This window comes from Oreochromis niloticus, linkage group LG23 (assembly GCF_001858045.2).
Source record: "Oreochromis niloticus isolate F11D_XX linkage group LG23, O_niloticus_UMD_NMBU, whole genome shotgun sequence".
Lineage (NCBI taxonomy): Eukaryota > Metazoa > Chordata > Actinopteri > Cichliformes > Cichlidae > Oreochromis > Oreochromis niloticus.
In genome coordinates, this window is record NC_031986.2 from 12,890,303 (window position 1) to 12,916,922 (window position 26,620).

The window sequence follows — 26,620 nt, forward strand, 5'->3', positions numbered from 1 at the left end:
GAGGGGAACAGCATCACAATGCCCAAAGCATACTCCTCTCTGATTGATTTTGGGGGAAGGTGCCTGAGAGGAGATTTTGAGTTTTTTAAATTTAGACAATTAGTATGCATTTATTTGGCACAAGTATAAAGAACACAACATACTGAATACATACCCATGATTATCAATCATGTGAGCCACAAGCACAAAATACATTTTATAGCACAAGTTTCTAACTATCTTAGTAAGTTTGACATAATTCTACTTACCCTGTAGAACTGCATGCAGGTACCGTTCTTCCATGAGGCTCCAACCGATGAAGAAAAATGCCCGCACTGGGGGTGTCTGGGAGGGCTGGGCTTAACTTGATTTCAAATTAACTCTATGTAGAGTTAAAGCTGTTAAGTTAACTCATGACAGAGTTAACGTTTTTAACCAACCTCTGTGCAGAGTTACAGTATTTAGAATTTTCTCTTTTAAGAGTTAAATTAACACTGATGGAATACATTTTGTCAAATAACTCCAACATTGAGTACAATTTAAATCAGAAAGTGTTTAAATCACACTTTGAGGGTTAAAATCAACTCTGAGACATTTACTCCAGCACATTTTAACACTTTGTAGAGAGGGAGAGAGGGGCATAGAAAGTGAAAATAGGTGAATACAGGTACAGATGAAGGCAGCACGGTGGCACAGTGGTTAGCACTGTTGCCGCACAGCAAGAAGGTCCTGAGTTCAGTTCCACCATCAGGCCGGGGTCTTTCTGTGTGGAGTTTGCATGTTCTCCCCGTGTTTGCGTGGGTTCCCTCCGGGTACTCCGGGTTCCTCTCACCGTCCAAAGACATGCAGCTTGTGGGGATTGATTAATTGCCCATAGGTGCGAATGGTTGTCTGTCTCTATGTGTTAGCCCTGCAACAGACTGGTGACCTGTCCAGGGTGTACCCTGCCTCTCGCCCTGTGACAGTTGGGATAGGCTCCCGCGACCCTGAGAAGGATAAGCGGATGGATGGATGGAAGGTACAGATCAGGGTCACCTGATCCAGCCCTAACTATATTCTTTATTAAAAAAGGAACGTTTAAAACCTAATCTTAAAAGTAGAGCTTCTGTCTCCTGAATCCAAACTGGAAGCTGGTTCCACGGAAGAAAACTGAAGGCTCTGCCTCCCATTCTACTTTTAAATACTCTAGGAACAATGTCAGGAATAGAAATATTGTCCTGCTATTAGTTGCTGCTATTTTTATAATCATCATTAACATTTCAGTGTTAATAGTGATGTTGCTTTCCTAGATGCATTCAGATGTTCAAACATATTGGTATCATATTAGTTTTTATTACAGGTCCAGTAAAAAGAACCACTTTAAACTGTGGATGTTAATGTTAATGTTAATGTTTATGCAGACTGCAGGGTGAAAGAGTAACTCCAAGATGAGACAGGAAGTTATAGGCTTTTGAAGTTGCAGGCTTTGCAAAAGTGAAACCAAAACCAGAGTCTGAGTTTGTATAATGAGTTTATACATTTTACATAGAAGTTAAGATCATTACACACAGGATGGCCTGAGCCTGGTTGGTTGCCTAAGTTGAGGTCAACTAAGGTGCAGAGAGCAGATGCACACTCTGTGCACGCACAGACAGACAAATAGTGAGAGGTCATGACACGTACGCAGTACACAGCATGCACGCGCCCTCGCACGTGTACGCACAGACACACATACACACACACACTGTTAGGGTGTAGGTGAGAGTTGACTGATGAAGCAGTAGATGCACGATGCGAGAGCGGAGCTGGCTTACGGGAAACCACCGGGGAGAAGATGGAAGCCAGTGTACTTTTTAATTGTGCCTTAAGTTGTCAAATAGAACATTTGTGGTTTTGAAGCTGATGTATGTGATGACGCAATGAGGGGGCGTCACTAAATATACTCTGATGCATATAAAACTGTATTTTGATGTTAGGAGGATGAGATTGTGGGGCTGTCTGCTTACGGAGTCCGCTCATTCTCCCACGCGTGTCATTTCATTAAAATCATCGTCTTTACCCTTTGGACCAGTGTGGTTACTTGCATTCCTCCTGTGTGTCCTTCCCTATATTTTTGAACCTTAACAACAACAAGTAAGCCTGCAGTGTGAGAGTGAAGTGCTCTAATGGGGGAAATGGTACTATAAGGCCATCAAGATAAGATGGGGCCTGATTATTCAAGACCTTGTATGTGAGGAGCAGGATTTTAAATTTGAATCTGGATTTATCGAGAAGCCAGCATTGGAGAAATATGCTCTCTCTTTTTAGTCCCTGTCCCAACTGAAGGCTTTTCAGGGAGTATAAGTAGCTGTATGCACTGATACAGCTGTGAGATGGCCATGAATACTTATTTTCTCTAATGGTTAAAAATTTAATGTGAATATTCATGAAATCATTACTAATTAAAGTTAAAGGAATACTTGGCTCGATAGACCTCTGACTCTTCCTCAGTCTGTTGACAGTGCTTAATAAAAAACCTGAGGTTGTTGTTTTCTTTGATCAGTGATGAACAGTAAGATGTTTTAGCTTTGTAGAATTATAGGGATTATTTTATATAACCATCATCTTTGTCATTGCATTAATTATCATTTCATCCAAGCATTTATTGAAGTTGCTGGCATTATGTTATAATTTATATTATAGGGGTTATCCTAATCAAATATTAACATGTTTATTACAGGTGCAGTTATAACTACTTTAAAATGATTGAGTTAAATATATATATATCATAACTCATATGCTGAGTATATTGTTACAGTAAAATAGTAGCTGAGCAAAGGTCTGAATGTATTCAGCTTCTTGTGGTATTTGAGTTTGCTTAGTTACAGGTGACGGAAGGATGTCCAGTCCATGGTGACCTCAAAGGCCTTAGGTCATCACCATATTCGGAAGAGTATGCCACAAGGAGGAACCTCTGTGTTTGCATTTAATTCTTAAAATACATGAATGTTCTGTACATGCAAATTATGTGCTTGTAAACGCAAGAAGGGGCGTTACAATACCCTGATGTTATAAAAGCAATCTAGAGTGTATTTTGGGTAGAGATGTACAACTGTTTGGCAGTTTACACCTCTCCACGCTGCGTGCATTCATTAAAATCAATTGTTTGATTGACCTCTTCTGGACCATCATTGTTTTACTCTCGTCCTCAATTTCGAACCCGTAACATTTGGTGCATTGGCCGAGGGTTGAGGGAGAAAAGGTGGAGGTTGAGACTGAGAGGGTCCAAGGTGCTCAAACAGGCAGACACGAGTCAGTGGTCGAAGTGAGTGGACATAAGCCGGCTTATTCAAAGGTAAGGCACTACCTGTTGAATTATTTCCAAACAGTGCTGAATTGGTTCTGACAAAATTGAAAGTCTACTCACTGAAAATTACTGGTAAAGGTCTGTTTTGATTTTGGTGAAAATCTCATGAGAAGTTGAAGTTGAAGTAATGATAAGAAAAAGAGTAAAAGTGAGTTAGAGTCTCACTAAAGGTACCGGGTTAAAGTCCCAAAGGAATAAGAATAAAGAGAATTTAGAATAATAGGTAATTGGTGAAGTTTGTGACATTAAAGTCTCAATTGAATATAAAGCCGGGCTTGGACACCGATATGGTGGGTTTATGATTTTTTGGTGTCTTCAAAAGTAATTAAATAGTATAGAACGGAACTGTGGATAGTTCTAAGAAGTGCATTTCTCGGAGGTGACGCTCCAAATTTCCTGAGGACGCTCGGGATCTTCCTTGGATAGGGATAGTCCGACTTGGCATTTCGTGGAGAACTTGGGAAACTCCAAAATAGGCCACTGACTGGGTCAGTTTACCGTCCGGGACGGTGGTTTGCACTTTTTTGGTCAGTAGAATCCGGGTTTCGGGCGTCTAATTTTTAACTTAAAACTTCGGGGAAGCCTGGGATGTGAAATGTCCCCAAAACAGAGCTTTTCGGCAGGGGTTGAGTTGGTTGACGCTTTTAAATTGTGTAGGGTCTTAGATATTTGACCACGGTCCGGGGCCGAGACTGGTTAAATTGATCACAAAAAACTCAGGGAGTTTGTCCCTTGGAGGGTTAATTTAAAAATTGTCTAAATTGTGTAGGTTTTGGAATGAGAGGCCTAAAATCTGTGCAGTTGTAATCATAGGACGTCTGTGTAAATATATTAAGAGACTTGTCTGAGTCTGAGAGTCAGGCTGGTATTATTTTTAGATTGTGTGTGTGTGTGAGAATGCAAATAAGGCAGCTGAGAGGTCCATAGAGTATGAGGAAGTTTATAGAGACTGCTAGACATTGCTGATGCATGTACTTAAGACGCTGGTTTTGTTTATTACAATATGTAAGTAAAGTTTTATTTCTTGCCAGGACTGTATGACTTTTTGCGGGGTTTTGAGATAGGATACATAAACTGTTGATACTTAAGACCGTTACCTGGGTTCTGAGAACTGAAATTGAATTTGAGATAATTTAATTAATAAAGATGTCTGTAAGCGATGGGTGTTTTGGGGTGTCGAAGTAAGATGTTTTAGGATTTTAGATGGGTTTTGTTTCAGTTTGAGATAATATATACAGTTACATTTTCTGTGTGTGTGTTGTTGAGTGACAACATGCGCAGTTTAAATTGGGCGCTGTTCCTTCCTCTTTTAGTTTCAAAACACAAAGGCTGTGAGATTAAAATTACTGTGAGTAACGGTTTGACTTTTGACTAGGGAAATAATATGCTTACTTTTGGGTCTATGAAGATATTTGACCTTCAGTGATGTTATGAGAGGTTTCAGTTTTCTTTTTCTTTTTTCTTTTGACTTGCTCTTTCTGATCATGGAAGGCATGTCCAAAATACTCGTATGAAAGCGTATTTTGTGTGATTTTAACTGTGTGAATGCTGTCAGTATTTGATTTGAGTGACTGGGTGATTTGTCTGAGTAAGTGAAAAGGGGAAGTTTGAGAGAGAGAAAGGCAGTGCGTGTGAGACGATTTATGGCGTCTGAAAGAGGTTAGAGCATTTAAAAGGTGTGTATGGAATAAAGGAGTGCGAAATATATTTCTTGTGTGATGAAAAGTAGGATGTGCTAAAGTTTGAAAGTGCTTTTAAGTCAAGAAAACAAAAAACAAAGGAGTTAGATTAGTTTGAGGAACAGGAAATATGGCTCTGTGTACCGAGGCTGCTGCAACAGGAAGTATGTGTGTGTGTGGGACAGGAAATGCATGCCCATAAAAAGGGAAGCTCACGGTGACAAGTGTGCACCCAGAGTAGAGAGAGATTTAACTCTGGGCAGATGAAGCAAAAGGGAGGTTTTAAGATAAAAATGAATATATTACTAATTGTATGCTTTAGTGTGTCAATACAGGTGGACTCTCTCAACATTGCAATCTTGAGTTCAGCAGCAGAAAAGTAGATTAAAAGAATTGGGAAAATAAGCCAGTTTTTGGCTCGAAATTGTGCGGCTGGATCTCTCACTTTGTCCCTGAAGCGGAGAAGAAGTTCAATGCAAGATGTACTGTGAAAATACAGGCTGGGCAGTTGAACAGTGGGATAAAGAATTGTGGAAGAGCACTGGACATTGAGTGATATTTTGCCATGCTGGGACTTAATCTGAAAGAAAGACTGTAAAGAAACAGAGAAGAAGACAACAGCTGAGTTGAGACTGTGTTTGCTGGAGCTTTGAAGCCCGAACAGGACATTGTGCAGAGAAGACCAGTGAGAGATGAAGCTGGACGAGTTTGACTGCGAGAATATAGGATATAATTGGATTGAAAATTGAAACTTGAACTCATGAATTGTTTAGGGATGTCCACCATAGCATAACAAAGAGGTAAACATTAGAAAAGGTAAGAATAATGAAAGAAATAATTGTCATTACCTTAATGAATAGAAAACACACATATAAATTGTTACATGTGAGATATTTTTGAAATGAATCAGAAGTGAGATAGTTTGAATCTAAAGCTCAGTGGTGAAATGCATAAATTAAATATGAATATATAGGATGCAATGAAGAAACAGCTTACACGTAGTGTACATTAACATGAATACATAGAAATGCAATGAGAAACTCAATGAATTAATTTAATGAAGAAGCAGTTTACACCCAATTAACATAAAATGCAGGGAAGAACACGCTTACATGCCTGGCATAATTGGTGTTTCTGACCAGAGACAGAGAAATGGGTCATTTAAGCACTTGTGGTAATAATGAAAATGTCTTAGTTTTGTTATCTTTAGGGGCAAGCAGACCTGGACCAATTCTCCAGATCCAGGAGTCGGATGAAACTACAGGTTAACATGAATGGATATGTTAAGGCAAGTTTCTGGTTGAATTGTTTACAGTGTCCAGGAACCTGACAGCAAGCCCTAACTGGTGGTGGAAGACCAGCAGGGCTGTGATTTAAGGTGGGGAAGTAAAATTTGGGTTAGTGATTGGGGGACGGAGAAAACTGACTCTTTAACTGGAGAATGGGAAAGTGTCTGTGAGACTGTGAAGCCATATATGCAAAATAGCACACACAAACATACGCAATGAAGATCGGCTTGCTACTTGTATGAGTGATAGAATGGTGTGAATGTTGAATAAACTGATTAAACTAGTTTAAAAGGGTGACTTAGGAGTGCTTTTGCACTGAGTGATCAAAACAAGTGATTAGTATAGAAAGAAAATGAAAATAATTGAATAGTGGCATGAGGTTTAAAAAAGTATTTCTTTTGCCAAGTTAAATTGTTGAGATATGGCTGAGTATGGAAAAAGTTTGAGAGCTTGTGTGAATGTGGACAGAGGAGCTTGCTGTGTGTGTGTGATTGAGGCCTTAAAGGAGGGGTAGATTGTTCAGAGGTGCAAATTTGATTAGGAGGTGTATAAATTAGTGTTGACACATTGTTGTAAGGTGTTAGGCTGAATCTAAGTATGGTGAAGTGTCTAAGGGGACATGGTTGTGTGTAAAACGGTGCAGTTTGGACAAGGTTTTCAGTGCGTTGAATGGGTGAAATTTAAGATGGTTTAAGATTTTTTGGGGCTGTTGTTTTTCATTTTAATAGAGGGAGTTTTGATAAACATGGACATGTCTAAAAGGGCCCATAGTTTTTATAACGGTGCACTTAGAAAAAACCTGTCAGGTGATTTTGTTTTGTACTTTGATGAGCTAACAAGCAGCTCTCTTTTTTCTCATTTTTGCTCTAAGCAGGCCTGGAAGAGAGTGAACTGACGGCGCGGACAAATTACCAAGTAAGGATTGCAGCGTGTCAATCCAGTCAAAATATAGAGAACTATTTTCCTAAAAAGGAAAACGAAATAAAACAAATGATTGAGCTCATTTTGCTGATGTGGAGCATCTGATGACGTGCGCAGAAGGCTGCAGATCAAAAAAAAAAAAAAAAAAAAAATATCATGTGTGAATGCATGGGAGTGAATGTGAGTGATGGGACCAAGAGGGGAAATAAATAAAAGGTTGACAAACAGGACAAGTGGGAGACTTAAATCTGGGGATGCTGATTTTGGGATATTGATGTGTGCGTTGAGAACATTATTTATTGGGGTTGGATTATGTTATTACATTATAGAATGCTAAATGCTAAAAGGGAAACATTGATGTAACTTAAGTTACCATGAACGGAGGGGACACATGATTAATAACTGTTCTGTGTAAGTTTATTTTGGGTTATAACACAGGTTGGATCATCAGTGGAGAAAGTGAGTATAAAAGGTGATGTTCTGGTTAACACACAGGCTTTTGTTTATAGGACGTTTCAAGGATGCAGGCTGTGGATGGAGCCAAGAAAGGATTTGACATGATGATTAATTTGATTTCATTCCTTAAACACAGGTTTGAAGTTATGGAGCATTTATACATAATGTGATAGGACTAAACTTTTCTTTTAATTGCCTAACCTGAGTGAAGGATTTTGAGTTTGTAACACATGAGATGTGTCACAAAAAGGGGGGTGTTAATATATGCGATTAGCTACATGAAATGTGCTCTTTTAAGGTTACTAGGCAAATGTCTACGTGACCTTTGCCTAGTAACCTTTGTGATGATAAACTTGTTTACCGACTTGCTCTCTTGTAGAACATACAGACTTAGAAAAGGGGAACTTCAGCTTTGAGTTTTGAGAATAACTCTGTTAAGTTGACAGGAAACACGTCGAGACAGCAATATAGGGCAAATGTATTAGAGCTTGTAATTAAATGTGGGACTTGAAAAGAGGAAGCAAATTTGGTACAGGACGTACTTGAGATGATCAGACGAGAGAAGGAGAAGGTCAGGAATAGTTTAAACTAAGATTGAGAAAGTAAATGGGGTAAAAGGGGGTGTAGCTTCAGGGCAGTTCACAGCCTGGCGTAAACGCAAGGTGCTGTCACACAGCTTAAGTTATTTGGTTGATTTATTTTATGACAAAATAATAACAAATGAAGAACAATACAGAATCCAAATCTGAACCAAAGAACAAAATAGTGAAATGTGGATTATTGGGTTTTTCTCTGTATATATGAAGTATTTGTAATGTGTATCTGCTAATGAAGGCTTGTAGAGGCCAGTTTCTACTCACAAACAAGTGCTCACCCAGACTGAAAAACAGGAAGCTGTAGTGCACAAGGCATATTAATAAATATAGACACAAAAAGAGGAACTCTCCATATAAACAACGTTCAAAATGTGTGAAGTATAAAGTACCGAAATAACACTATATAAGTCACAGTTGATGATTCTAATGTTAGAGAGCTCTTGCAACTGGCGTCTGAGCTGTGCAGAGGTCGATGTAGGTCATAACAGTGATGTCTCTATTTACAGGTTGAGTTCATTTTATACGCAATGCATAACTGTGCTTGTTTAGAGTTGATGTTCCGTCCAAACAGGTTTTAAGCTTCACTGGTGAGAGTGTCCAGGTGATACATGTTGAGGGAAGATGAGAACATAGCAGGTGAATTGCATGCACGCTTACAAACACACATGATTTAAATATAGGCCAGGCCAAAGGCCTGGACTTGATGCAGCTTTTAACTTTACAGCTCCTAACTTGCAGGAATGGCGGGGAGTGTAATGAATGAATGCAAAACATGCTTACAGACACAAACATGATATGAGTTTATTTTACAGGGTAAAGGTGGACCACAGGTTGCTTTGTTTCTGCTTAGCAACTACTGAGGTAAAAGGTGTTAAAGATAAATATGCAATAAGTGAACAGGAAATGTGTGAAGGTGAGCCGGGTGAAATAAAATGTCGTAGATAATGGAAACTTGTTTAACTGGCATTAACAGTAACCTTTGCATGTTATGTATATGCTTGAAGCCAAAGGAGGCATAAATCCAGATAGAAAACTTTGAAGTGTGCTTTTTAGCGGAGATTTAGGCTGACATGGGGATGGTGTGCATTTTACTTGGGTTGTGTTTAATAAGACTAAAAGCGTTGCTCACACACATAAAGAGTATGGAGATTAAATAAAGTTAATATAATGGATAGAGCCCAGAACATGATAATATATAAGTAAAATCAAATGTAATGTTTGATTTCACTTTTATTGGGAAACAATCAGGCTAGAAATGTGAGTAACCTATGTTTAAACTGTGAAAACACTCTCCACATACATAAAAACTGTGCAACTCTGAGTGAGCCATGCAATCAAGCAACTGTTACATATCTGTATTAAACTAGCCAACATAGATTCACCACCACATGGTGTTGCCCTGCAGCGGGGGCAGAAAATCATTTGCAAACCAGGGATCTTATGTTGATTATCATATTCTTACTTATGTACACACACACACACAGAAGGGAAAAATTTCAAAACAAAACAAAAAACAACTTCGCTTAACCTGTCAAGCACAGGAGTAAAATAAAAATCTCTTTGGGCTCTGTTAAAATTTCTTTAGTAAAAGTGTAAAAGGCCAAACCTAGGAGGTTGGGCAAACAGGAAAGTCCCTCCAGTATCAGGAGTTAATAGTCAGGAAACATTCTTCACTTTAACGCCTTTTTTCTGAAAAACCACTGACTCATAGATGCAGATAGACATACAAGTGCACATACATCCAGATGTGCATTTAGACATTAAAAGTGTAGAGGCATGTACACACAGATTGGCAAACCGGTACAGAGTCTAACTGAAGAGCTTAACAAAGCAGACGTGGCAGTAGGGTTTGTGATTTTGCCTGATATGATATTGGGAACCAACTTTGAATAATGACAGGAACCTGAGATGAACACAGTAAGTTAGTAAGGTATAGCAGAGAAAGGTTGTTTGTTTTCTATCCCTTACAGGAGAAGATTTCCACTAGAGAGGGACCCAGAAAAGGAGCAGAGACCACTTAAGCATGAAGTGTTTTCAAGTGGGAGCTGGTGTTTTATTGCTGGACCACCTAGAGGACATGAGGTTGTTGTCGGATTTGCTGAGTCAGGGGGTGGCTAGAGAGGGTCAGAGCGAAGGTAGTGGACCTGGGAATGGTGTAGTGACGTCTTTGGAAGACGTCAAGAGAGGGAATTGTAGAATTATAGGGATTATTTTATATAACCATCATCTTTGTCATTGCATTAATTATCATTTCATCCAAGCATTTATTGAAGTTGCTGGCATTATGTTATAATTTATATTATAGGGGTTATCCTAATCAAATATTAACATGTTTATTACAGGTGCAGTTATAACTACTTTAAAATGATTGAGTTAAATATATATATATATCATAACTCATATGCTGAGTATATTGTTACAGTAAAATAGTAGCTGAGCAAAGGTCTGAATGTATTCAGCTTCTTGTGGTATTTGAGTTTGCTTAGTTACAGGTGACGGAAGGATGTCCAGTCCATGGTGACCTCAAAGGCCTTAGGTCATCACCATATTCGGAAGAGTATGCCACAAGGAGGAACCTCTGTGTTTGCATTTAATTCTTAAAATACATGAATGTTCTGTACATGCAAATTATGTGCTTGTAAACGCAAGAAGGGGCGTTACAATACCCTGATGTTATAAAAGCAATCTAGAGTGTATTTTGGGTAGAGATGTACAACTGTTTGGCAGTTTACACCTCTCCACGCTGCGTGCATTCATTAAAATCAATTGTTTGATTGACCTCTTCTGGACCATCATTGTTTTACTCTCGTCCTCAATTTCGAACCCGTAACAGCTTCTTTTGTTTAGCTTGTTGCTCTAAATGAAGCTAAATGAAGATATTCTAAATTTAAAAATATCTGCTATTATAGATAGAAGCTAAAAAGTGTAAAAAAAAATAAATTATGTTGTTTTTTTAAATCTAACATGTTACAAATCTCCAAAGAAATAATTGGCTAGCTCTGATCTACTGTCTGATAATGCATACGCTGCCACAAAACATAAGACAGACAAGCTGACCTCTGTGCTGACAGAGCAGTGCAGAGAGGGCAGGTTCCTATCAACATGCTTAATCAGGTACTGGAGAGAGATACCCACTGGCTGAAGGTGGATGATGGAAAAAAGCAAAGATGAATGGAGTGAGAAACACGTGGAAGAAGGGACGAGGAAGGAAGGAGAGGAGGAGGAATGATTATAGATCTAAGGCCTTTTTTAACTTGACTGTGAAAGTCTGGTGGGGTTACTCTAAATACAAACAGTCTTCCTTGTTTTAAACACTAACTCATGTTTAGTTCTATAAACTTTCCATTGCCTGATCAAAGCTTTATGTGTTCATGAGCTAAAACAACAGTACCATCTACTGCTAATGGTTCTAACGACTTCTATGTTTTATCTGAAAAAAGGTGATGCTCAGTGTATCACACATACTACCTAAAGAGGATTGGGAGAGGCAGTCTCTTGACATCATTATTCAGCAGGAACACCTATTTTACCTTCGCCATGACACCAGCATAAACCTTATCAGCTGATTTGTTCAGCTCAGCTGTGGCTGCAGGAGTACAAGAAAGCAAGAGTAAGTATTAAATAGTAAAAAGTCTGGCAAAGGTTTAGATGTTTGTTCCTGCTCTCTCTCAGGGAAGTGCTTGTATTTCTCTGCGTTTAGTCTCATAAAAGTGATTCAGATTATATGCTTAAACACTGCAATCTGTTATCAACAAACTGTCACGGCTGTAAGCTGTTGCGGAAGAAAAGGACTCACATGAAGGACGCAGACAGAGCACTGGTAAACGTTAAGTAATAAAGTTTATTTACAAAGCAAGTGAATATGCAACAAGACTATTACATGTGAACTGTGAGCAGTGAGTATTAACATGTGCCGTGAACAATGCAAAACTGGAGCACTTATGCAACTATGCAAACAACAAGAGAAACTTTAACAGTGGAAACTGCAGTTCTGCGATTTTGGGACCAAAAGGGGCATCAGATTGGATGGCAGGGTCCAGGGGATCAGAGTCACTGAAATAAGAGTAAACAAGTTCAGGTATGGTTCCAGGAGAATGCTGGCAGATATTGTTTCCCAATGTTCCTTTAAGCTGCTTACATGACACAGGTGGATCAATAGTGTGGAGGAGAGAGTGGTGAGTGGTAAGAAATCCAAAACTCCTGAAGCTGAGGTAGGCAGGTGCGTGGCGTGAGCAAAAGCCGTGGCCAGACCATGACTCAAACTTTCTTTTAGTGAGAGATGACCTTCTTCAGGGCTACCAAGTGCACGTCTTTCATAAATGTTGGTTCTAATGCATTTAGAGGTTTGAAATAAGCCAGCCAGCCATCCATGAAAGCAGCTGTAGTCAGAGGCTGGGACAACAGACAATTTCTTTACACTTATGCTATAAACTCACACCATCTTCTTCAGATTTAGCCTTGCGAAAGTAACATAAAGGCACCTGTAATATGTACCTGTACCAAACAAGCACACTTAATAATATAATTTCTCATTCAGTAATCATTTCCAGCGGACCAGCTTAAGATTTTAGCCTATATCACACATGCACATTACAGTTTGAGTGCACATTTTCAACATATAGGTGATAGAACAATGTTCCGGTCCTTTACAGAAACACAGAGACAAACTACACAGTCATGAGAACTTTGTGGCCCTGGACTCAGCCAAGTCACTGACAACACTCCTCTGAGATATAGTTCTTGTTTTTAAAATTTCTCTAAGCTTGCAAAGTCTGACCTTAGAGTGAATTTGTTGTTAACACACACCGGAATGCTCCAGAGCACCGAGGACTCACTGCAGCAACTGCCAAAACCTTTGTTTTTTATAGAGGGCTTCACACTTGCTGATGATCTTTAATAATGTGCATTTGATTAGCAGCTAAAACTCTATTTGCAGGACAGTTTAGGTGCAGACAGTTTTTCAAAACTGCAAGTTAGACAAAGTTTTGAGGGGTCTGAAAAATGCTTTTGCCATGATGTAATCTGTAATTTCCACAAAGTATGCTGATCAGTGTAATTTTCAATGATTGAACTGTAGTAGAGACGAGCAAACATATTGGTAGATCTGAGAAGAGAGAACTTTTGTTATGAAAATGATTTTAATCTTTTACACATGATTGCATTTGAGCATATTAAAGAGCTGTGGCTCCTGGTCAAGTGAAGGTCAGAAACTCTTGGCAGGCGTTAAGGATCAGCCAATACACGGTGAGGAGGACAGGAGCTCTGAAAGGAATGGCAACACACCTGCTTACATGACATACGCCTGGAGTGATTTTTTATCTTTTATTACTTATATCCTTTAGAGCTAAGATTTAAGTTTTTATCATTTACACCTTATATCCTTTTGAGTAAGTCTTAAGTTTCAGTTATGTTCAGTTTGAGTAAGTTTCCTTCATGGTTTGAGTGTGACATTTAGCCTAGAAATCACACAGAGTTCAGCTGTGTATGTGCACAGGCCTTATGTCTGGCTAAGACGAGAGGTGTGAGGTGAGCTGGCGTGCAGACGAGGTCATGACACATACATAGCCTACACAGCAGGCACCCACATACACACACACACTCACACACACACATACACACCATAATAGATCTATTTTGGTAGGTAAGAAGTGAAGATGTGTTTTTGCTGCAATTGCAAATTGTGCCGGCAGATTGTCAGATGCTTACAGGAAGTACACCTGATCTACGGGGAGATAAGGAAGCGTACGTGGGGCGACACCGGGATGGAGATGAGACGTAATGTTCTTTAAACTATGTTAAAGTTAGCAGGAACATTTTGTGGTTTAGACGGACGTAAGCTGTATTTTGTCTGTTTTTGCAAAAGAGGGGGCTTTGTTGTTGTACCCATATAAAACCTTTGTCTAATCATTGTGAGTTCAGTTCGATTGCTGACTTTGCCCAGCTTCGGACTCCACGCGTGTTATCAATAAATCTTTGCTTTGATCACATCTTCTGGACCAGAGTTGTTATTTGCTTGTGAGCCCTCCGTACTCCTTTTCTCCAACTTTTGAACCTTAACAGTTTGCAGTCCTTTGTTAATGGTGGAAAAAGTTAAAGATGCTAAAAAGTGGTTTTCAGCACTTTTAATACGAATATACAGGTGAAACGAAAAAAGATTTTTCTTTTTGCTAACAGTCAGTATATAGCAGCCTTCTTCAAGCCTATAAATGCAGTGCTTTTCATAAAATCCAGGTATTGATTACACAAAAAGCTTTAGAGACAGCCAAGCACCAAAGTGCATTTAACAAAGGTGTGGAATTTCTATTAAAACTCATCTGAAAGTGCCAACTATTGGTAATTTAACTCTCTGCTGCTCTCTGAAAGACGACACTTCTGCAACCAGTGGGAGTTTAAAAAAAAGATGCTATAAACAGCTCATCTGGAGAGTGTTCCTTTTACATAACAAACTCTTTTCAGAAGGCTGCTCTCTGGTACCATTTCACTCATGATTCAGTCAGCAGTACACGCTTGTCAAGATCCTCTCACCAGGGGCCCGTTCTTCGTACCTCGCTTACTACATCCAAGATCAAATGACACATCCAAGATCAAATCATCGCGCTAACTTTGAGCTCGCTAATCCGGTTCTCCGAACGCACCTGTTGTTGACGATTAGTATAGCTGGCTGAAGTAATCTGAGATCACTGGGTGGCTTAAAAGGGGCTACGCATCGATAGTAGAAACATTGATCGGCAACCCTGTGATTGGTCGGCGAAGATGTCGAAGGAGCGCGCGCAGTATCTCACGGCAGCAGAGCAAGAACTCTTGATTGAGGGATATCAGGAGTTTCAGAGTTTAATTAAAACGCAGGGGAACACTGCAAAGGCTGCAAAAGCAAGGAGAGAGGGCTGGCAGAAAGTTGCTGACAAATTAAACTCGTAAGTGATCCGTGATATTACATTATATCATGTGATATTATATTATACCACATTATATTATATTACATCATATCCTCTTTCACATTAGAGCCACAACAGGACCCACTAGAACATGGGAACAAGTAAAAGTGAAATATAGGAATATTCTACAGTATGGTAATATTTATCACTTATATTGCTTTTAGTCTATGACAAGAGACCCTGGAATAATCTGTTTGTTTATAACAGCAACCAAGAAAAGGGCAGAGCAAATAAAGACAGGTGGTGGTCCTGCACCCCCTCGTCACACCCCTTTTTGTACTGTGACATTTATTGACATTGTGGGTTTTTATGTGTGTAGTTTGAATAACACTCCATCACTTTTACCTGTTCCCATGCAAGGGGTGACTGAAGCATGCACAGTAAGTCGGGAGTAAGTATATACAGTACAGTAAGTGTATATATATATATATATATATATATATATGTACATATATATATATATAGAGGGAGAGAGAGAGAGAGAGAGAGAAAGGGGGAGGAAGAAAGTAAATAATACCCTCACGGGAGAATCGATATCTCTCTATGAGCACACCGTCGCGCTGAGCTAAAGGATCCCGTCTATCCCGCAATATACGCTAAATTCTGTAAACTCTCCTTATCAATCTTGCACCTTCCTTGCTCGCGTACAAACGGACAGGACATGGCTGCGACAGACTTCCCAAATCCACCTTCGCTTTTATAGCCGTGGTCTGTCATCTTGATTGCACGTAGTAATTTACTATTACTACTCTAAAATATGAATTACATCTGACATGATCTACTACATGTAATAGAATGGTTAATAGTACATTTCCCTTTTTTTCGGAAATGACCTGTATGTATCTGTATGCAATCAATAAAAGAATCAAATGCTGCATTATCTTTAGTTACATTGATAATATTTATTTATGGTAAAACAGTGGAGAAATGTCGCTCTTGCTTTCATATAACTGCAGCGGACATACCTGAGTGGCCGCGATCTAATCCTGTTTACATAAAGTAAACCTGCTCCCGAGCAGGCTTTAGTTTGATTAGTCTGATTAGTTATATAGTTATTGTTCCTGTAAATATGTGTGTGTATGCTGTTTACTAGGACATCATATTTTTTTAATAAAATACAACGCAAAGATCCTAGACCCGGAGAAATGTTTGCTGTGTGTTTTATGACTTTGAGAAACTCAAACAAAACTGAAGCTTCATGTAGTTTTAAGAATACAGGGACTGAAAAAAAACACTTACAGAGACCAGGCTAGCATGAGCCCTTTACGGGAAATTAGAGAACAGATGGTCACAAACAGAGCAGCAGCCAAAACACCATTGCTTAAAGTCATAAGACCAAACTGGATTCAGATTAGTCTGAAGAATGGTTTAATCTGATGTGGGAGTGGAAACAGGTGAGGTGATGAGGAAGTGGTTGCAGGTGAGGTGGCTGTGATGGGAGGGGGATTATAACTTCAACCTTCTTTAGCTTTGCAGCCACCTTGGGTCCAACAACAACTTTCTGTACACCCTGCAATTATTAAGTAAGTTTAGCTTTTTTGGAGCTAAACTCTGACCACCTAAATCCAGTATTTACTCCATCATTTGCCAAGTTTTTCACTGCAAAAGGTTGAAACATTAAAGAGAGCTGATCTGTTGTTCGGTTAACTACAGGATGAAGAAGAAGCTGATTATTGATGTGGACACTGGGGTGGACGATGCTCAGGCCATCATGGTGGCCCTTGCGGCCCCCAATGTTGAGATTTTGGGGATCACCTGTTGCTTTGGCAACACCCCCCTGGAGAATGCCCTCAAGAACACACTGCGTGTCCTGAAAGTCTGCAACAGGCTGGATGTAAGTTTGTGGTAGTTTTCTTTTCTCTTAACTAAATATACATAATTTAAAGGTTGATCTGAACGCACTGCTGTGATGCAGATCCCGGTGTATCGAGGCTGCTCAGAGCCTCTCCTGGCCAAAAAACGCCAAGCTGGGGATTATCTGTTAATGTACAATCTTTAATATGTTTTGTGGGGGGGGGCCAGAGGGAGTGTTCGCCCAGGGCGCCAAACAGGCTTGGACCGCCACTGGCTACACCAACAGACTGAGCTCAATTCTGCTTAGTGTTAACTTTTCTGTCTTTATCATCTGCTGCTGCTGGTAAGTGCTTTTGCTACATTGCTTCTAGTTTAAGTACAATATTTGTTTCTCAGTCCTTTTTTTTTTGTTTGTTTTTTTTTTGTTTAGTGAGAGAAATCTAGACTGTTGTGGGTTCAAACAAGTCGTTAAAGTCTGGAGTGTTTGAGGTGGTCAGGGACAGTCAGAGGAATGGATGTGGTCTAGAGGCCATATATTTCCCAGGTCTATCCTATACACTAAAAACTAGAAGAATAGTATAAAGGGTCGACTTCAGTGAGTCTAATCAGGATAAAAACGTGAGATATTTAAATAGAATTGATGTCTGCTACCCTGAATGTAACCTAACATTGACCATGAATACCAGTCTCCTGTGTACCAGTCCAACATAGTGCATCACTGTAATCTTCAGCACAATTCTGCAAACTAACTTCTTTTTTTTTTTTTTTTTTGCACTCAGCTGTAAGACATTTTACAAAAATGTAATTAAGCAACACGTCATGTAAAGGTCCAATATTGGATGTAAAACTGCACATGTGACATAACTTTAAAACTAGAATGGCACATAATGTCTTCTAGAAATTATTTGTCATCAACTTAGTTACAGAAGCCAAACATGTGATTAATTCCACAGAAGGCTGGGTTCATTTCTTTACCCAGAGTGGGGTTTGAACCCACACGGACACATGTCCTTTGAATCTGAAGGTCAATGGCTTCACCACTCAGCCATCCTGGTGCAGCAAAACTGAACTCTGTAACAGACACAGAGGTAATATTATTATTATGCTTTTCACAAACTTGCATATCAATAAAAATAAATCCTAGTAACGGGGCAGTCTTGCTTTGACAGAGAGAACAAAGTGTGCAACAGCTTTTATTTAACAACTAGATTTGTGCAGTTTGAAGACTACAAGTTAAAAATATAAAAATAATGCAGATTACAGCATCAACACGAGGCCTGTTCCTTTCAGCCACACTGACCCGAACACGCCTGTCAAACAACAGACAATAATTACAGCTTCAAACAGAACCGTAAGAGTTTCCAAAAAGCTGCAGAGATGATTGTTCTTTTCATTTTTGAAATCTACACAAGCAAAACATTAAAAGGTGGTATGAAGTTTTTCCTAAACAGCAGCGCCCTCTGCAGTTTGTGTGTGGAAGTGCAAAAAGCTTACAGCACCTGGTATTCCCAGGCGGTCTCCCATCCAAGTACTGACCAGGCCCGACCCTGCTTAGCTTCCGAGATCAGACGAGATCGGGCGTGTTCAGGGTGGTATGGCCGTAAGCGAAAGAAGAGCGGAGAAACGGCATTTTTGTACACGCTGTAACGACACACACGCTTACGTTTTTATCTTCTGTGTATAAATTAAAGTCTCCAAACGACAAAAATGTTTAACTTTCAAATCGTCCTAACACACTGTGTGCTCTCTGTCACTTTAACACTGCGCTGTATTAAACTAACATGTGTTAATGTCGAATTGTTCCTGCGGGGAAAGCATTTTTGCAGCTCAATGTTGAAGCTGCAGTTAATAACGAAGATTTGCATGTTTTGTTGTAACGAATGAAGTTTAGCACAATAATATATATCAAGCTGTGTGACATTTGCCACCGATAAAAGGTCTTTTTTACAGCTCTTCTTTCGCTTACGGCCATACCACCCTGAACACGCCCGATCTCGTCTGATCTCGGAAGCTAAGCAGGGTCGGGCCTGGTCAGTACTTGGATGGGAGACCGCCTGGGAATACCAGGTGCTGTAAGCTTTTGCACTTTGACACACAAACTGCAGAGGGCGCTGCTGCCCCAGTTAGTGTATAGAGGGATGAGCAGTTACATTTCTGGGTATTCGTATCTATTTTATATCTTTTGAACATGAGAATAACAGATTTCCATCGTGTGTTCCAGAGGAATTGGATTAATGCCAAGACAAACTTAAAACGAAGAGGCCAAGTGTCTGACTTATAAAGAAAATTGCTATTTTCTCACTCAGATAAACGTTTGCAGGGAATGAATTTTCCTTCAAACAAACATCACAGAGTCTGTGTTTCTCTTTATCGACTGTATTTCAGTAGAAGCTCAGGTTAAAATGACTTCAGTGCTTATAAAAGGATTTCAATGTAAAAGAAGGTGCAGTGGATCACTTTGTACAGATGTGGATAAAAGTGCAGAAAAGAATAAATTATTAAAAAACAAACAATTGAATAGCACAAATAAGCAAAAACTACAGTGGGTATTGAGCAGCTGTTCCTACAATGTAAATCTGAGATAAAGGCACAGATTATTTGTTTGCCTTTATTTCCTGGTTATTTCTTTGTTATTTAAATGGGAAAAGACCTCACTGACAGACCTCCAGACCTGCTTTTCTTTGTTCCCTCTGCCTTAATGTGTCGGCAAATGTTTCTCTGCAAACAAAATTCATCTCTGATTGATTTTTTTCTCTGACTAAATCTCAAGGTGACGACAAAACACAGAACGTGTAGAAAAGATTTTCTGTGGTATAATGTAAAAAAAAAAGAAAGAAAAGAAAAAGAAAATGAGAGAGGAAGTAAAAGAATAAACATTTATTCCAGTAGAAAAACACAATACATGAATATTTGCTGTCAATTATTTTTATAAGAGATAAATGAACATAATATCTTTGAGATGCGATTTGCTGTATACATGTGCTGAAATAAGACGACACCAACCCGTGTGGGACAACAGCAAGGTCCAGTATACAAAGTTTCAGTAATGTGCAATACAAGACGGCGTGCTGTTTTAAAATGAGGAACTTCATGTACTGTACTATGCAACCGCAAACTGTGTGCATCGCTTCATGCTGTGGCTTCTCCAAACACCCTTTTCCAAGCAGCTTCATCTGGACTTTTAACGGATTTTTGTGTTTCTCTCTGTTTTTTTCTGTTTAAGAAGAAAATCTAAGCGGCTAATGCGGTATTGCATGCATAATAAACCACTCTAATTTATAACAAGGAGATCTAGAAAAATACATGGAACTGGAGGTGACTGTGTTTCAGCCAGAACTTCAAGTAACTTAAAAATATTTCTTTTTCAAAATAAAAGGGTATTGTGCGTTAAATTGTTAAAAGTAATATTTCACACAAAAGTTTAGGAAAAAAACATTCATTATATCAGTTATATATTTGTGGTCACCTAAGAAAAATACTTTCATGAGGAAAATCACACTGAGTCAGTCATCTTCTTTTAAGCATCGCCTTCTTCTTTGTCGTTCGACATCATCTCAGTGCACGGGATGCTGTTCTCCCTGTTGTCCTCGTGCTTTTTCCAGGGCTTCTTGGTCTTCAACACCATGCACTGAAGACAAAGTACAACATGTAATAATTCATAACTCAACATACAGTAACATTTTTGAGTAGATAAACAAAATGGATAAATAGATAAACATAAACCAAATACATTATGTGTATGTGTGTTTTCTTGTGTAATTCTTTTTTAAATTTTGTAATCTAAACCAAACAGACAAAAAAGGCCCATTCAAAGACTCGACCTGTGAGCTCACCATCTCCACCAGGGTCAGCAGGACTGACAGAAGGGCCAGAACTAACATGATGAGCATGAACACTGACTTCTCAGTAGGTTGTGAGAAATAACATTTCATTATGTCGTCACATTGGTGTGTATACAACCCAAACATTGAAGGGAGAAGAACACCATAGTTCAAACACTGCCCCACTGCAAATCCCAGCTGGAAACGCAGAAAAGGAAGCAAAGAGTGAACGAGGCGTTTGTTTTCTGTTCACCACTCAAAGGTTAAGTCCTGTTTTTATAGCCATGTCTGATTATTTATGTGCAGTGTTGGGTAAGTTACTTTAAATTAGTAACTTAGTTACATTACTAGTTACTTCTATCAAAAGTAACTCAGTTACTTCAAGTTACTCGTTACTTTCAGAGTAACTAGTTACTAGAGAAAGTAACTTTGGTTTTACTCAGAATTCTCTTGTTAATGTGTTGCTTCTGTAACTGGATACCAGCCACACTGCCAGTCTTCTAGCTTGCTTACTTGCCACAAGTGCACTGTGCCACCTACCAATAGAAAGGAAAAAATAATGTGCACATTTCCACGAGAGAAATCCCACGCCTGGACCGTCGTTGACCGACGCCATGATTCTAGCCTGCTTTTTACATCTAACACAAAAACTGCAGTCGTGGTGCTTTCGATTGTACTCAGAACTCGGAAATTCTGCCTTCTGAATAGGAAGATGTAGGTAACACCAGACTGCAGATGAGCTGCATACAGAGCTGGACTGGGACAAAACAATCGTCCCGGGCATTTTGACTAGAGACCGGCCCACCATTATAGGAAAAATCATAAAGCCTTCGAATGAAAATAAACACTGTTGTGACAGTGATGTACACTGTTCTGATGGTATATATGTATCAATCTATCAATTGTTTGTTGTAAGACTCAGATAATTATTTTTTAAAAAGCTAGACATTTTAAATGAGAATAAGAAAGAAAAGTATTTCCTTGTGCCCATCTCTTCCTGTTAATGCCCTAACTGGCCCCCCTGGCAACACTTTGCTAGACCCGCCCCTGCACAATTACCAGCTGTCAGCTATGTAGAAAAGGATCCTGGTGTTATTTGTCTCTCAGAAACAGTTCATAACTTCCCTTCAACTCATTCATGTCACCTAAAAGGTAAACCTGTTTCTACATCACCTGTTCAGCTCTGATGATTCAGTAAGGACATCTCCTGGTTTCATCTTCATGTTTCCCTCTCACCAGATAACCAAACTGATATCATGACCAGCAGCTTTTACAGCTGTGGCTCCAGCAAACATCAGCTGATACTAGAAAATTAATATTAAATAAATTCTATCAACAGCTGATCAAGCTTAAACGTGCTGCTGTTGTTTAGCGCGACATCTGCTGGCTTCCTCTTTCTGGCGATAAATAAACAAGAGAGAAAAGCCGATCAGCTGATCATTGATCAGTTTCATGATTGAAGTAGAAACAGGAGAGGGGGGGGGAGAGAATGAGAGAAGAAGAGGCAGCTCGAGGGTGCTCCGCCTGGGGACCCTATCTTCTTAATGAGGGGACTTCAATGCTTATGTGGGAAAAGACAGTGAGACCTGGAGGGTCGTGATTGGAAGGAACGACTTGCCAGATCTGTACCTGAATGGTCTGTCACTGGACTTCTGTGTAAAACACAATTTGTCAATAACAAACACCATGTTCAAATGTAAGGGTGTCAGTAAATGCATGTGGCACCGGGTCACTCTAGGCCGCAGGTCGATGATTGAGTTTGTAATCGTATCATCAGATTTGCACATATATTTATATATGTATGTGTGGATAGATAGATACATAGATAGATAAAAAAAAGTGTATAAAAGTGTGCTAAGAAAATATCCCCATCAACATAAACCACCACTCGAACTGTGAACTCACCATCTCCACCAGGGTCAGCAGGCCTGACAGACAGGCCAGAACTAACATGATGAACATGAACACTGACTTCTCATTTGGTTGGGGGAGAAAACAGTCAACTGTATGTGGACATGGGGACACAGCCACATTGAACATTGGAGGCAGAAATAGACCAAACTTCAAACACTGCCCCACTGCAAATCCCACCTGGAAACACAGAAAAGGAAGCAAAGAGTGAACGAGGCGTTTGTTTTCTGTTCACACACTCAAAGGTTAAGTCCTGTTTTTATAGCCACATCTGATTATTTATGTGGCTTTCTTTGTTGCGTTATGTGGAACGACACCTTCACAGACACACTGCTCCTAGTAGAGGGAAAGAGATCTTCTTAACACTAAATTTGATCTCTCTATCTGTCATGAAACTACACTTTAACAAAAGACACCAGTATATTACAGCATATGGTCCACAGTAAAAAAACAAAGAGAAAAAAAACAAATTTATTTTTATATATTTTTTCATTTACAAATATTTCCCTGATTATTGTCTCTTTGGCATTAATTATTGACTGTGTGTTTTCTCACCTCCAGCAGGACGACAGCTGACAAGAAGCCCAAATATGCCCACAGGCTCTGACGTTTAATCACAGTTCCTGTTTCACTCTGATGGAGAAACAACGGAGACAAGAACCTCACAAATGGAGACAGAGCACACACGAGATACACTGACAGCAAAACAGTCCAACAAAACCATGTTTGTGATGAGACGATTCATTTACCAGACAAATCACGGTGCTTTTACTTTGGATTGAGCTTCATCATGATTCACATTAACTAATGATTCTGTTTAAGAACCTCGTGTTCTCCCGATGCATCCATCAGAATCAGTGTGTGTGTGTGTACACACTTAAGCATAGAAAAACAACACTTGCATGAACAGGATGAACTTGAATGAGGCTTGTAGTAAGTTAAGTCGAGTTTGTTATCTACCTGTTTTTGTGTCACCAGGAGGTGCACCAAGTAGGAGAAGTAAATCAGACCAGGAGCCAAAACAAAAACCACCTGGAGACAGAGCAAAGATTAATGAATGGCACTTGATTCATGTGTAGTAAAAGCTCTTTTTTAAGTAATCACAAGCTTCTCAGACATGGATTAAACCTAGTTCTAACAACTGAGGTATTGACTGAATTTCTCTCTTAGCTGGGCTTAATCCATGAACTCAAAACCCACGACATGTGTCTGATCACCTGTAGCGTCCAGTACCGATGCACAGAGAAGGGGAAGACAGCATTATAGCCAGGGCTACTGCAGCCCGGCTGAAGAGTGTTACAAACAAAGTAGTTGTTGCTCCAAACTGGCTGCACCGCGGCCCCGACAAGAACAATTCGGACCAGCTGCAACACTGGGAGGACTGTTTTACCTGAAAGGACAAGGATTATTACATACGCACATACATGAACAGAAAATAATGATAGTAATGATGTAATAATTGTTCATTCTTCAACAATGTTTACTTCTTTATTTGCATCATATGATTCATTTGCCTTTGTCTTTTGGCCTTTTACATGGTAGACAAAGCTAAACTGCACTGACTTATAACTATTGCTTAGTCTACTGCTCTCTCCTGAGCTCACCATCATGGTCTTTTTAAAGTTAATAGCTGTTTGACAGAACTACTCCTTCATTTCTATGTCTCTTAGTTTTTCTTTACAGTACCCAGGAAACCAGCATGTGAGTGCCACAGGGCCAGCAGCCGACTCAAGAAGCTCTCTTCAACCTGTGAACCGGACTGCAGGGTTTCTCCACCGTCTGTCCGCCTCAGCTTGGCTCTCAACATGCAAACTGCCTCCACTACATTCAGAAGGATGGACACGCTGGAGGCTGTGAACATAATACGAAGGAATACTGTCTTCTCCCATGCATGGGAAAGGAAACAGTCTACTCTCATAGGACATGGAGACCTCCCACAGCTGAAATCAGTAGATAACTCGAAACCATAGAGGCACCACTGAGCCGCGCTACATCCAACCTGCAACAAACATCACATTTCATCTGTTTTCATGCTTAAACAAACGAACAGATCAGAATGAGTGTTTCTTTCATTTGTAGAACAGCCTGTGTAAAAGTATAAATGAGTGTGTATTCATGCCTCACCTCTACTACAATTACAAACGCCATGCAGGCCCGATATACCGACAAAGTGTGACCTTTGACCTCATCATTCCCCCTCTGCACCTTTAGGACAACAGAACAGTTTCATTCAACTTTTTAATTTTTTCTTACATTTTTTTTCTATTTTAGAATTCAGCTGCATAAGATTTGAGCCAAGCTGTTCCTCACCTGGGTTTCCTGGTTGGTGAGGTGGATCAGGTAGCAGAGGAAAACCAGACCAGGAGCCAAAACGAGAACCAGCTGGAGAGAAATACATAGTGATGTCATTATATACACACTATACATACACAACAGAAGGTTTTAGAGGAAAAGAAGAAACTACAAATTATATGACAAAAAGCTTAGCAGAAAGCAAGAAGACCTCAATTTTACTTTTAACATATGGACATAGCAGGATGTGAGGAAGTTAAGTCTTCCTGTTATGTTAAGAGTCACTGACAGGAAATGTTATGACAGAAAGAGAATGGAGTAGTGGGCTGACCGACAAAGTATGGAACTCCTTTGACAGTTTTCGCTACATCAGAGTTTCACTGTGATAAACTATGAGAAGCTCAGTAATGTTTATCCTCACCTGTAGTGTCCATAAACGAGGTAAAGACAGAGGTGTGACTGCATCAAAACAGGTCACCTCACAGCCGGGCCGCTGAGTGTTGCACTGAAATTTCCCTTCATCGTTCAACCAGACTGTCTGCACTGCGGCACCCAGTATCACAAATCTGATGAGCAGCAACACTGGCAGCAGAGATTTACCTGGAAGAAACGCAAGTGTGACACTCCATATTAACCCCTGCATGCTGCTGTAAAAAGTAAAAGAAACGTGGGAGAATTTACCAATGACAGTGGCCTGTGCATGCCATTTACACAGCACACTGCTGAGGAATCCCAATTTCTGGCTCGTCATTGTGTGTGTTTTCTTCTGAGAAAGGAAGGAAGAGAAAATATCAGTTGGAGCATCATGGTGTGGAACAATGTGAAGACAGTGTGTGTCGTTGTCCCCTAAATCCCATCAGCAGCTGTCCTCCTCCAGTGTCCCATCCTCTCTGCTGGCGCTACATTTCTGCATACACCCACTTGTAGAGAGTGAATTGGAGTTATCCGTGCTAGTACTAAAGCATAGAAAAACTTTTTTTTTCCAGAAAACGCTGCACCACAAAGTATGAAACCTCACATAGAAGCCTTTCAAATCACTCTTTGCTCTTTATTAAACACATTAAAGAGTCTGGGAGGATTCAAAATGACCTCAGTTAGTTTGATCTTCGATCTTCTCTTATGTGGATAAAATGTCAAACAAACTTTGGCCACAGATGAAAGAACTGAAGCTGAAGAATGAGCAAAAGATGCTTAAAGTTTAGAAGTTAAAACATCCATCACAGATACATACACCCAAAGAACAACAACATGAAAATGTTAATGCAAATGAAAAGCAGCAACATGCAGCTCACCCAGCTTCTGATTGTTCCTTGCTGAAGTTAAACAGAAAGCTAGGAACAGTTTTGACTCCCTCGGAGGGAGGACCTTCCTGTCCTCCCTCTGAGGGAGTATACCAAGCTTTTCCTGAGTTCCCAGGAAAAGTTTGACTTCATTGTTCCCACTTTTATGACGAGGTTTTGATAAGGAACATGAACTCTTGAACTCATGCTTGTGAATTCATGAAAAGTTGACTTAGGAACTGGCAGTCCACACATATTCTTAAATAGTATATGAGGGATTTTGGTCTTTGCGATGCTTGGCATTCACATCACTCCACTCTTAGGGATTATTATTACTGGCTT

General features: G+C 39.7%; 2 protein-coding genes and 2 non-coding genes across 5 annotated transcripts; 2 read left to right on the plus strand and 2 right to left on the minus strand.

Annotated features, from left to right (window-relative positions):
* Nucleotides 1-16,664: 16,664 nt before the first annotated feature.
* LOC109196804 (uncharacterized protein in ribF 3'region-like) lies at nt 16,665-17,179 on the plus strand. The gene is made up of 2 exons (XM_019351225.2): nt 16,665-17,014; nt 17,096-17,179. Exons 1-2 carry the CDS (start codon nt 16,835-16,837, stop codon nt 17,177-17,179), a joined length of 264 nt encoding a protein of 87 aa, XP_019206770.1. The 5' UTR covers nt 16,665-16,834.
* Nucleotides 17,180-18,461: 1,282 nt separating this feature from the next.
* On the minus strand, nt 18,462-18,580 carry LOC112843962 (5S ribosomal RNA). The gene has a single exon (XR_003216529.1). It is a non-coding gene; the product is annotated as a 5S ribosomal RNA (ribosomal RNA).
* A 354-nt stretch (nt 18,581-18,934) lies between these two features.
* LOC112844007 (5S ribosomal RNA) lies at nt 18,935-19,053 on the plus strand. Its single transcript, XR_003216562.1, has one exon. It is a non-coding gene; the product is annotated as a 5S ribosomal RNA (ribosomal RNA).
* A 1,320-nt stretch (nt 19,054-20,373) lies between these two features.
* On the minus strand, nt 20,374-26,277 carry LOC102079245 (gap junction Cx32.7 protein). Of its 2 annotated transcripts, XM_019352177.2 has the most exons (11): nt 26,088-26,277; nt 25,680-25,764; nt 25,420-25,598; nt 25,017-25,088; nt 24,831-24,911; nt 24,393-24,705; nt 23,924-24,096; nt 23,667-23,738; nt 23,262-23,339; nt 22,701-22,886; nt 20,374-20,602 (listed from the first exon to the last, which is right to left on the minus strand). In XM_019352177.2, exons 2-11 carry the CDS (start codon nt 25,747-25,749, stop codon nt 20,492-20,494), a joined length of 1,335 nt encoding a protein of 444 aa, XP_019207722.1. In that variant the 5' UTR covers nt 25,750-25,764; nt 26,088-26,277; the 3' UTR covers nt 20,374-20,491. The 2 variants fall into 2 exon arrangements, with proteins under 2 accessions (XP_019207722.1, XP_019207721.1); XM_019352176.2 differs by lacking the exon at nt 26,088-26,277 and having other exon boundaries at nt 25,680-26,072.
* Between the last annotated feature and the right edge of the window lie 343 nt (nt 26,278-26,620).

Bases quoted from the DNA above. Each gene is read 5' to 3' on its own strand.
- LOC109196804 (XM_019351225.2), top strand. From the start codon at position 16,835: ATGAAGAAGAAGCTGATTATTGATGTGGACACTGGGGTGGACGATGCT. The intron at 17,015-17,095 runs GTAAGTTTGTGG...GCTGTGATGCAG, and splicing joins AAGTCTGCAACAGGCTGGAT to ATCCCGGTGTATCGAGGCTG.
- LOC102079245 (XM_019352177.2), bottom strand. From the start codon at position 25,749: ATGACGAGCCAGAAATTGGGATTCCTCAGCAGTGTGCTGTGTAAATGG. The intron at 24,706-24,830 runs GTGAGGCATGAA...TGTTTGTTGCAG, and splicing joins CGTTTGTAATTGTAGTAGAG to GTTGGATGTAGCGCGGCTCA. The intron at 23,340-23,666 runs GTAGATAACAAA...TTTCTCCATCAG, and splicing joins TCCTGGTGACACAAAAACAG to AGTGAAACAGGAACTGTGAT.